This window comes from Phyllopteryx taeniolatus, chromosome 7 (assembly GCF_024500385.1).
Source record: "Phyllopteryx taeniolatus isolate TA_2022b chromosome 7, UOR_Ptae_1.2, whole genome shotgun sequence".
Lineage (NCBI taxonomy): Eukaryota > Metazoa > Chordata > Actinopteri > Syngnathiformes > Syngnathidae > Phyllopteryx > Phyllopteryx taeniolatus.
The window spans coordinates 14022350-14034356 of record NC_084508.1 but is presented as its reverse complement, the minus strand read 5'-3'; the positions used below and the strand labels follow the sequence as shown (position 1 = coordinate 14034356).

Below are 12007 nucleotides of genomic sequence, written 5' to 3'. Positions count from 1 at the left end.
ATGATTCACCAGTGTCTTTTTTTCTTTCCTAATGCTCAGCTGAGGTGAATGATCCTGATTGATTGAGGGGACAACCACCACAAATCAGGACACAGGTGTTGGGCATTTGTCCTCCACTGTGATTGGTCGTAAGAGCTCCTCAGCTTGGTTAAAGTCCATGTGCATCTGGTCTGATGTGTGCTGGTTCCAGTTATTTGTTGCCATCATGATGACTTGCCTATATGTGGTTCTGCTCTGGTGCGGTGCAGCGATTCCTGGCCTCCTGGCGATGCCATCTTTGCCGACAATCACCTGTGACAAGGAAAGCGTGGCGGCAGCTGCGAGCCTCGGTGTCCAACACATCAATAGAAAGCACGAGCATTTTTATTATAACACAATTGGATCTTGACTTGGTTCTTCAAACTTCCTCACCAATAATTTGAGAATTTACTTCTTAAAATGTAACATCTTGAAATAAGATTCATGCATTTTTTTAAACAAATTATTCTTCCTTTCTTAGTCCGTTGAAACCATCGGCACGATTACCTCGCTCATGTTTGCCCTGGTTGAGACCACGTGTCCCAGAGGTGCCAGGAATACTTTTGTCCCCTGCATGCCTCGCTGTCCGGACAGAGCTGTGAGTTGACTTTCATGCTAGTGGCTGGTTAAAGATGAACACATCCAAACACAAATGGCTCTGTTTTGATTTGGTTCTAAACTTGACTTTTCTTCTATTTTTAAGCGTCACGCCATTTGTCAAACTTGCACAGACAAGTGGGAAAACTTGAGTGTGAATTATATCTCCCAAAAGTAAGTCTACAAAAGTGCCACTTCTACTTGTAGAGTGCTTCATTGTTCCACTTTTGTTCACAACAGAATCCAGGCCCCCATCCGACTGATGTGCCAGAGCCCGTGTGCAGGCTGTTGTTCCACCAAAGTCCGGAAGCTTGTGTTTGCAAGGCGCTGCTGAACAACCCCAATCAGGCGATCCACCACATTTGTCCATTCCCGCTTAAGTGATGCCATTGCTTGTCAACTTGATTGTAATAAAAACGAGTACTTATCTGTGATCATTGATGCAAGAACACTTCATGGCTAAACGTTTCCTGACGTCGCCTTTCTAATGCTAGGCTTGGTCAGCTCTTAATTTCTTACCAAAGTGGTACCCTAATGAGTAATTCATTCTTGGACTTGTAGCTCAAACAAAAATCATATTGCATTATGATTGGAAATGCTGTTCAATCTGTTCCTGCTTCCCCCAAAACATGTTTAATGTAATGGGAATCTATTAAGAAATAAACATGCAGTAATGACAAACTGCTGTCACAGTTTGTGGTGGACCTTGGCCACTGGGGGAAGTATAAAGACACTGTTCATTGAGATGTCTAAATTCCTCTCACCTCATCAGTATGACACTAATTCTTTGCACATAAGCATGCATAAATTTGAGTATATGGTTTGTTGTTCAGCTGTTTCTTAAAGGGAAACAATGCCACAGATTCCAATTGTTAGCATGTGTCTTGTTTCTCATTGAATTTTAACAGGCATGTTCATATCCCTGTTTAGCTGTTAACATGTGACTCTTAACAGTGTAGACAGGAAACTGCTAAAGGAGTGCAATGTGTGAAAGATCCAACTGTTAAATGAGTGCTTGTCTGGGATTTGAACCCACGGCCTCTCCCACGAAGCAAGAATCATACCCCTAGACCAATGGTTATCTGGTAACATGCCAGTTTTACCTGTGTAGGCACTTTCACTTGACTGAAAACCTGATTTTGAATGCAGATGGTCCCAACTGCTCTTCTCAGATGGCATCTGACAACAGTCTTTATGTCTCAAAAGTGTTCTCTGTCAATTGACTGTTGTCGTACTAGAGCGGCTCCAACTACCGGAGACAAATTCCTTGTTTTTTGGACATACTTGGCAAATAAAGATGATTGTGATTGCAACATGGATTGTGAGCATGATCTATTTACATTTCAGTGCAACATACAATGCTGTTGACCATCCCTGCTGCTCTTCACGTTTCCTTCTGTTATGTACAGCCTCCACTTATGACATACTTCAGTACTAGTTGTTCTCACAGAGCAATTATAATATATACCAGTTAGTATTGTTGGATGCGCTGTTTGGATGTGGTGCTGCTCCATGTGTTAAAGGAGACTTATTTTGCCAAACCAACTTTTTCTAGTATTTGGGATGTAAAATTGTCTCTATGGTGCCTCTGTAAACGTGAAATATTAATAAAATCGTCTACACAGGCGTGAAATCGGGTCATTCGAATTTCTCGAGCTTTATCTACGTCGCTAGCAAGGATCTCCGTCTTCCGTTTCCGCTCCCGAGCCAGCGCTGTCACCAAAAAACACGTGTGGTCTCACAAGTGGATCTACATGGGAGGCGACCAGAGGAAATGGTTCAGTCTTTGCCAAATATGGACAAAGCAGATACAAAACTGGGTCAAACAGAAGTAGCTGTCAGAGGGGCCTTTTCTGGACACTTCTGGACACACACATATATATATATATATATATATATATATATATATATATATATATGTATATATAACAGGTATATATATATATATATATATATATATATATATATATATGTATATATAACAGGTATATATATATATATATATATATATATATATGTGTATATATACTACTGTATACAGGCATGTTTTTTTAAAAATACAAATTTAGAGTTGCAGGCTTTCAGTGTACAGTAGTACCACATGCCAGGTAGGACTACTGGAACAGATGAAGCACAATCTAGAGGAAGAAGCAGCGAAGGTACCCTACTAAGCTTCAGTAATAGTCGTCCTCACAGAGCAAGGAGAATATATACTGGTTAGTATTGTTCGATGGTCTGTATGTGGTCCTGCTCCATGTGTGTTAAAGGAGACATATTTTGCCAAACCAACTTTTTCTAGTATTTGGGATCCAATATTGTCTCTGCTGTGCCTCAGTAAACGTGAAATATGAATAAAATCGTCCATACATTTCTGAGTTTCAGACGTTTTGGGCGTAAATGCAGCACAGCATTGCAGAAAAAGAACAGTCAAACATGGTGGTGGGTGGTAGAGTGATGGTCTTGGGCTGCTTCTCCTTCAGAACCTGGACAACTTGCTGTGATTGATGGAACCATGAAATCTGCTCTTTAACAGAAAATCCTAAAGGAGAATGTTCAGTCATCAGTTTGTGACCTCAAGCTGAAGCGTACTTGGGTTTTGCAGCAGCATAACGATACAAAATACACTAAGTCAATTTCTGAATGGCTTAAGAACAGAGGTGGGTTGAGTAGCCAAATATTGTACTCAAGTAGGAGTACTGTTACTTTAGAATAATGACAAGTAATTTTTGGATGACTACTTTTTACTTGAGTCAGAGTAGGAAGTACTCAATGAAAAAACTACTCTAGGAAAAGTAACTTGTGAGTAACCTGTTTTTTTAAATCAGAGCATGAACATCAAATAAAATAAAAAAATATATATATGGGAGTCGACACACATCTGCCACCATTTCAGATTAAACATTTTTAGTTGAAAAATATCAAATACAGAATAATTATGAGATACATATAGATTACGAATTTGTCTTGAAAACATTTATTTCTTGGAAAAAATAAAAGTTCATTTTCTTTTTATAAATACGTTTTTTCTCATATGCATTAGACTTTTTTTCTTGTAAAATTACAGCTTTCCTTTAAAAAGAAAATCTACATTTCTGGTGTATTTTCTTCAAAATAAATAATTCTTCAAAATATTTTCTTGAAGATTGTTTTTTTTTTGTCTTGAAACATAAATTCATGACAAATATTTTTTTCTCAAAAGAAAAATGTCATTATTAAACTAACAATATATATTTTAAAAAGTGTATCTTTTTTTTCTCCCAAACCTTTTCCTCCAAAAATGTAGATATATTTTTTAAATGATACTCCAGTTGGCGGCACGGTGGCCGACTGGTTAGAGCGTCAGCCTCACAGTTCTGAGGACCCGGGTTCAATCCCCGGCCCTGCCTGTGTGGAGTTTGCATGTTCTCCCCAGTTTCCTCCCACATCCCAAAAACACATGTGCTAGGTTGATTGACGACTCTAAATTGCCCGTAGGTGTGAGTGCGAATGGTTGTTTGTTTGTTTGTTTGTATGTGCCCTGCGATTGGCTGGCAACCAGTTCAGGGTGTACCCTGCCTCCTGCCCGATGATAGCTGGGATAGGCTCCAGCACGCCCGTGACCCTCGTGAGGAGAAGCGGTTCAGAAAATGGATGGATGGATGGATACTCCAGTTTATTTTTTCTTTCCTAATGCTCAGCTGAGGTGAAGGAACCTGATTGATTGAAAGTACAACCACCCCTAATTTGGACACAGGTGTTGGGCATTTGTCCTCCACTGCGATTGGTGGTCAGAGCTCCTCAGCCTGGTTAAGGTCTGTGTGCGTCTCGTGTGATGTGTGCTGTTTTCATTTCCTTGTTGTCATAATGAGGACTCACCTATTTGTGGTTCTGCTCTGGTGCGCTGCAGCTCTTCCTGGCCTCCTTGCGGCTCCGCCTTTGCCGGCAGTCACCTGTGACAAGGAAAACGTGGCGGTAGCTGTGAGCCTCAGTGTCCAACACATCAATAGAAAGCACAAGCATGGATTCAGATTCAAGCTGCAGGTGATCCAGAGCAGCAGTTATCAACAGGTTGGCATTTTATAAGTTTTCTTCTTTTTTTTGTCCCGTTTGGCTGTTCGGTCAGGCAGAAAGTAGGATCTGTATCCCTTTTATGCCAGAACAATTTTACTGTGACAGTGGACTTTTTAAGCTGTGGTTGTGGTGTTTTTATGGCTATTTATTGAGACTCAGAGTTGAACAGAATAAGGTTTCTAGAAGGGAGTGAGAAAAGACAAAGCTATAACTGTAAATAATTTTTTGTTGTTGTGGGGTTGGCATTTTCTTGGGTGGAATTTTTTTTAAATTTTTTTTTTTTTTTTTTTTTTTTTTTTAATTCTAAAGTATGGCTTACCAGGTTATTTTATTTTATTTATTTTTAAATAAATTGTAGAATGAAAGCCAAAGCAACTTTGTGTTTCTCCCCCACCCCACCATGACCTCACACTGCACTTTGGCAGGCCCAGTTTGGAGATGACCTTCAAATGTCACCTTTTTAACACTAACATCTGATGTGTCATAAACCTTGTTTGTTCAAATGTAACCACCTAGCATGGTGAGGGTGGGATCATGTGACATAACCAGGAACCCCACACAAGGCCAACAAGGATTGACTCATGATGGCGAGATCTTTATGGCAGAAAATTATCAATTTGAAACATTTGGATTGTCTATTCCTCCACCCAGGTATCAGGAGGTTGCCACATAGATGTGAATGTGAAGCTGGTGCAGACCAAATGTCACTTCACCAACCCCAAACCTGATGACCAATGTGAGCTGTGGCGACTGGATGAACTGGTAAATATGAATTTGGGTCCCGAAAGATTACAGCTGCTCATGTAGGTGACGTGCTAAGTGTGCTGTTGTTTCTTGTTTAGGGTGCAGTGGCCACCTGCAGCATTGAATTTTGGGTGATGTGGGGCGTGGCCAAAGTCACCAGACACGACTGCATCACCAGACCAGGTCACAACCGCTCTTTGTCATGTTTCTTTGCCTTTCTAAAACAAAATGCAGTGGAACCTTAGTTATGAAACTCTGTCCATGAAGTGAAAGACGAATTCCCTTTTGAAAATTTTTTTTTAAATACACAATATGGAGGTGGCACGGTGTACGAGTGGTTAGAGCGTCAGCCTCACAGTTCTGAGGACCCGGGTTCAATCCCCGGCCCCACCTGTGTGGAGTTTGCATGTTCTCCCCGTGCCTGCGTGGGTTTTCTCTGGGCACTCCGGTTTCCTCCCACATCCCAAAAACATGCATTAATTGAAGACTCTAAATTGCCCGTAGGTGTGACTGTGAGTGCGGATGGTTGTTTGTTTGTATGTATGTGCCCTGCGATTGGCTGGCAACCAGTTCAGGGTGTACCTCGCCTCCTGCCCGATGATAGCTGGGATAGGCTCCAGCACGCCCGCGACCCTAGTGAGGAGAAGTGGCTCAGAAAATGGATGGATGGATATACAATATGGAAGGTAGATTTGGGATAAATTGTGCAAAGATTGCAAACTTTTTTTTTTTTTTTTTTTTTTTTTTTTTTTGCTATCTGTTCCTTAACTAGTACAGTTTGGCTTCCTACAGTAACATTTTGTTTGATGAGATTCCTATTTAGAACAAATTTTAGGTACTCAAAATGTAACTTGACTTAACCCCCCCCCCCCCCCCCCCCCCCCGGATGCCGAACAAATGCACCTCTTATTGTAACACACTAACAGGATTAAAGCTTGACTTGGTACCTCAAAGTTCCTCCAACAATCTGAATTTTTATTTTTTTAAGCTCTTGAAATAAAATTCATGCTTTTTTACTTTATGGTAACGTGCCATCTGTGTGCAGAACTTACCAACGAGGAGCTTGTGACAATTTGTCCCTATTGCCCCAAGATGCTACCTCTGGATGACCAGACAGCTGTGAAGGCGGTGCATGAAGCTGTGGTCAAGTTCAACCGGGAGAACAAACACAAGAATTACTTCACCCTGATGGAAGTGGCTCATGTGACAATGGGGGTAATGACAGGAAAATGGGCAAAAAAACATTCTCCTTGCTGCGTTATGGACTTTTAACAAATTATCCTTCATTTCTTAGTCCGTTACAACCATTGGCACGATTACCTTTCTCAAGTTTGCCTTGGTTGAGACCACGTGTCCCAGAGGTGCCAGGAATACTTTTGTGGCCTGTACGCCTCGCTGTCCGGACAGAGCTGTGAGTTGTTTTTCATGCTAATGGCTGGTCAAAGATGAACACATCCAAACACACATGGCTCTGTTTTGATTTGGTTCTTAACTTGATTGTTTTTCTATTTAAGCATCATGCCTTTTGTCAAACCTCCTATTACAACTTGCACAGACGAGTGGGAGAACTTAAGTGTGAATTATATCTACCAAAAGTAAGTCCACAAAAGTGCCACTTGTACACGGTTACAAGTGGCACAAAATTAACCTTTTTATTCTCCACAGAATCCAGGCCCCCATCCGACTGATGTGCCAGAGCCCGTATGCAGGACTTTGTTCCACCAAAGTCCGGAAGCTTGTGTTTGCAAGGCGCGGCTGCACAACCCCAATCAGGCGATCCACCACATTTGTCCATTCCCGCTTAAGTGATGTCACCTCTTGTAATAAAAAAAAAAAGGGAAAGTACTTTGCTGGCACTTATGTGATCATACTTGATTCAAGAACACTTCATTGCTGTTTAGTCTTTCCTTAAGTTGGCGTTCTTATCCTGGTCTTGGTCAATTCTAATTGTACTAAAGTGGTAGCTTTTTTATTTTTATTTTTTGAGCAATTCATTCCTGGACCTGCCTTGTCACTCAATCATCTTGCATTATGATTGGAAATTCCATTAATCTGATCTTGCCTCCCCCCCCAAAAAATGTACTCTATACTTAATACAAATGTACAGGAATATTAAAGAATTAAACTGACAAACTGCTGTTTTGGTGTGCCTTGGCCACTTGTGGCAAGTATACTGTTGACATCTAAGGTCTTCTCAGCTCATCAGTCTGGCACTAATTCTTTGCAAATGATTAAGCATACCTTCCTTGATTTGTGTGTGTGTGTGTGTGTGTTCTAGTAATGGTGTTCAGATATGTTGCTTAAAGGATAACAATGCCACGTGCTAATTCTTAGCCTGTGTTGAGTTTCCCATTGAATTTTAATGGGAATGTGTAGACACTTTTGGGGGCACAAAAAAGTGCACTCTTTGGCATAATTATACAATTAAGAAAAGTATGTAATGGGTATTTCTGTGAAAACAAGTTGGCTATTACAAGGTGTTGGTGATGGAGACTTCTATATGCGGAAGAGGACTCAGTGATCTGTGTGTGTGACCGGAGCCTTGTCACTGCTCTTGGCTGATGTGGCAACAGGCAACCTGATTAAATAAAGGATGAGCTGATGATTACCACAGGCAATGTATATAGTATGTCTGCAGACCTCAAAATATAAGAATGGGATCATTGCATTGCTTCATACAATGATTCAGAGGGTGGGATGTCTGCTGTTCACACAATCAATGACATGTAGCTGATTTACTACATCTGCGGAACTCTAGAATCTGTCTGCGCCCTGATCAATTTCACCAAAATTGCCTTACACCAGCGGTCCAAAAGTTAGATGTGGTCTGAGCAGGTGGAGATTTAGACCATCTTTCACCAAATTCTCACATGCCTTTTTGCTTTGGTAAGCTCATGTTGGCGCAGGCCGGTCTGCCAAATTGGCAAACAAGGCAGCAAGCCTTACTCTTGCACAAACCTCGAGAAATGCCAGCATTCGCCCTCCAGTGCACGTTGTGCATTCTATGAAAATAGTGCCCTAGATCTCAAGCTATTATTTTCCATGTAGTTAGACAATACATGTAAAAAGAGTCTGTTTGACATGAAACAATGTGCAAATTTAGCTCTTGTGGCTGATTTTGAACTGCAGAGACCAATTGAAGGCAAGAAAACACACCCATTAACAACAAGAATGCTGCTGCTTGCCTAATCCAAATAATTCCCAGAATGTTGTAATGTGGAATTTATTTGTGTTCAGATTTACATAACTTGTTCTCTGAATCACGCACCTCTTTGTTTGCTTCATAGCAAAGATTAGATCAACTATTTGCCCTTGTGCCTTTTATCCCTCGGAAATCTCTTCCAGGTACAGCAAAATCCCTTAGGCTCCAGAAGAGCTGTGATTTGAGCCCTACAACCTCTCCAGGAGGTGCCCTTCCACACCACAACCCCCCTCTAAGAGGAACACATTAGCGTCTCACTGTAACTTTTATTTTTGATTGCCCACATTTTTGTGAGTCTGCACACCTTGACAGGAGATATTTTATTCGCCACACAGCTATGCAGAAAATGTCTCTGGCTCACAAGCAGACCTGTGTTCATGTGGAAAGTATGTTTTTGCAGCTGAGATTCCAACCTGATTTCTTGGATCAAATTCTTGAACCCCGTCCCCAAACGCGTGTCCGCATACACACGCATGCATGGACACACATGCACGGACATACTTGTACTCCATACTCGCCCCTTCAGTGCTCTTACTGCATAGTTTCACTTCCATGGCTCAAATAAGAATGCCCCTTAAGGGGATGTATTGTTGCCTTGTTCTCTGAATAGTTCCTCAGTTTGCCCAGGGAGCAAACACTAAGTTTAATTTGTGAATGGTGGATCGTTATGTCCACCAATAAGCATCTATAGTTCCAAAATGTGCTCATGAAACATGACAAATGTGTCCCTATAAGCAATACAATGCAATATTTGAGGTCAACCTCTGATGAAATAATCCTGTCACAAATGTGAAAACTTTACCATTCTTAACTGTCTTACAAGTATAACTCAAATTTACCACTGTAAATATTAAAAGAAAAAAACAACGTGATGAAATGTAAAGGTGATTTCTATTGCAGAAGTTCCTCTAATATTCTTTTTCTGTTAGATAAGTGCAAAAAAAAGTTAACCACAGTAGTATGGATGGTAAAGTCATGCTGCTTTGAATGGGAGTCCTCTCATTTCGCGTACCTTCCGATGATGTCATTTTTTTCTCCATTCTTTCAAGTTCCCTTGTCCTGCTGCTGCTGCTTCTTGAGAAATAAGTGTCTCTAAAAGGCCAAAGAAAAAGAAAAGTTAATGTTTTGATACTTGCTGTAGTCTGATAAGATATGTCTCGCATGATAGGACGGCCCAGTATTGTGACACTTTTGAAGCATATTTTCACAAAAATCTAGTTTGAATTCCGAATTATATGGCCTCGATGGTGTGATTTTACAGATTCCACTATATCTATTGTATCAACTTGCATGAACATCATTGCCACCATTTATTGCTAAAACACCAGTCATTTATAGATGCACATACTCATTTTCAGTATAATTACAAGAGAAATCTGTTTGGGTTTTTTCGGAATAATCATATCCTGATGTTGTTTTCGAGCACAGAGTGGTTTTTGATTCCAGCATATTCTTGCTGTGCTTCGCTAGACCGAGGGTGAGGCCGAACAGACATACGAGGGCCACATTTTCAAAACATGTGAATCATTCAACTGGCTAAATGTATGACAATTACACGGTGACACTAGTGTATGAGTCAAACCCTTTAAGAGAAACATAAAACAAAAGCTGGGAATACCCGTACGCTCGCTGCCAGGACTCTGTTGGTTTTCATTTATTCCTGTCAAAATATACAGCATCACTGTAGAATAGAATCCCTGAACAGAATTTAGGTGCAGCTGAGGCGTTGAAGTGGTCCAGTTTTATGGCCTCAGTATAGCGTCTCTGCTTTTTGCAGATGATGTGGTTCTGTTGGCTACATCAAGCTGCAATCTTCAACTCTTGCTGAAGCGGTTCACAGCCGAGTGTGAAGCGGTTGGGAAGAAAATCAGTACCTCCAAATCTGAAGCCATGGTCTTTGGAAAAGGGTGGAGTGCCCGCTCCAGGTCGGGATGAGATCCTGCCCCAAGTGGAGGAGTTTGAGTATCTCAGGGTCTTGTTCACGAGTGAGGGAAGAATGGAACGGGAGATCGACAGGTGGATCTGCAGTCATGCGGAGTCTGCATCAGTCTGTTGTGGTGAAAAAGGAGCTGAGTCAAAAGGTTCCCGCCCTCACCTATGGTCACGAGCTGTGGGTCGTGACCGAAAGGACAAGATCGCGGATACAACAGGCAAAATGAGTTACCTAGAGATAGGGGGAGAAGCTCAGTCATCCGGGAGGGGCTCAGATTAGAGCTGCTGCTCCTCCGCATAGAGAGGAACTAGAAGAAGTGGCTCGGGCATCTGTTTAGGATGCCTCCGGGATGTCTCCCTGGTGAGGCAGAGACTATGTCTCTTGGCTAGCACGGAAATGTCTCGGGATGCCCCCAGAACAACTGGAAGTAGTGGCTGCGAAGTCTGGCCTTATTTGCTTTGGTTGCTGGCCCCGTGACCTCTGATAAGAAAAATAAAATGAATAGATGGACTCTCAACTTGAAGGCCAACTCCAATGTAGAGCATGTAGTAAAAGTCAGATCTCATTTTCAACATTAACTCTCACGGAAGTGTAAAAGAGTTTTTGCTTATAAAAGTCAAGTAAAACATACCAAACTCTACCTTTAAAGTGATGATGTATATCAGCTGGCCAGTCCCTGTATGTTCTAACTTTTTCTTGTAACATCCCTTGTGGAGGCTGGTCCTTCTCTTGGAAAATAACTAAAAGGCAAGGAATAATCAAAATACTTTTTGGGGGGTCAGTATCCACAAGTGTGCAGTCAGGGAATTGGTGCTCCATTGAAACAAACAAACACACTTTAAGCCCCACCACTTTAATTGAAACTAAATTTTCTCAGACGCCTTGTCGGTCATGGGCCCTTAGAATCATCATCACCTATGGCGCTCCTGGGTATCCTTAATGTACAGCTTTCAACATGCCCATAAACGGCAACACCATTGTTTTTAACTCTGTAAAAGAGCACGAAGGGCAGTTGCTGCCAAGCGTTCAAACCCCTAAAATTCAAGCCAAACTTGCACTCAACTGTGATATGGGTCCACATTTCTGGTTTGAATGGCATGTTGTTCACATTTATCATCCAACACAACAGAAAGTCTTGGAGCGAGCCATGGCTCTATTCTAAATATAGTTTTATAGTGAGCCCACAGTGAACACAACTTTCCAGAAATCCTGATCCTGAAAGAATTGAGCTGGATACACCTGCTGTTCAACGATGTTGTACAGCCAGAGTAAATAGTCTTACTTGTAAATGTTGGCCAATTTTTAAAATCCAAATATCTGTCTAGTAAAACAGCCTAATGCCCTCTAGGCCTGAGAAAGCAAAAGAATGTGGAGTGATTTTTAATCTTCTGATAAGACACACATGAGGAGGCGGGTGCGGCCTGGGGAGTGGAGTGTGACAATATGGCAAGATGAAACTGGAC

At 41.5% G+C, this 12007-nt stretch overlaps 1 protein-coding gene and 2 long non-coding RNA genes across 4 annotated transcripts; 2 read left to right on the top strand and 1 right to left on the bottom strand.

Annotated features, from left to right (window-relative positions):
* The first annotated feature begins 497 nt into the window (after positions 1-497).
* On the top strand, positions 498-1049 carry LOC133480943 (uncharacterized). The gene is made up of 3 exons (XR_009789401.1): positions 498-616; positions 722-789; positions 856-1049. It is a non-coding gene; the product is annotated as an uncharacterized LOC133480943 (long non-coding RNA).
* A 3378-nt stretch (positions 1050-4427) lies between these two features.
* Positions 4428-7773, top strand: LOC133480835 (alpha-2-HS-glycoprotein-like). 2 transcript variants are annotated; one of them, XM_061779478.1, is made up of 7 exons: positions 4428-4662; positions 5317-5427; positions 5508-5592; positions 6455-6624; positions 6704-6820; positions 6924-7004; positions 7075-7773. In XM_061779478.1, the coding sequence occupies exons 1-7, from the start codon at positions 4459-4461 to the stop codon at positions 7216-7218; spliced, it is 912 nt and encodes a 303-aa protein (XP_061635462.1). In that variant the 5' UTR covers positions 4428-4458; the 3' UTR covers positions 7219-7773. The 2 variants fall into 2 exon arrangements, with proteins under 2 accessions (XP_061635462.1, XP_061635463.1); XM_061779479.1 differs by lacking the exon at positions 6924-7004.
* Positions 7774-9623: 1850 nt separating this feature from the next.
* On the bottom strand, positions 9624-11793 carry LOC133481249 (uncharacterized). The gene is made up of 4 exons (XR_009789494.1): positions 11186-11793; positions 10776-11024; positions 10486-10660; positions 9624-9703 (listed from the first exon to the last, which is right to left on the bottom strand). It is a non-coding gene; the product is annotated as an uncharacterized LOC133481249 (long non-coding RNA).
* Positions 11794-12007: the final 214 nt, after the last annotated feature.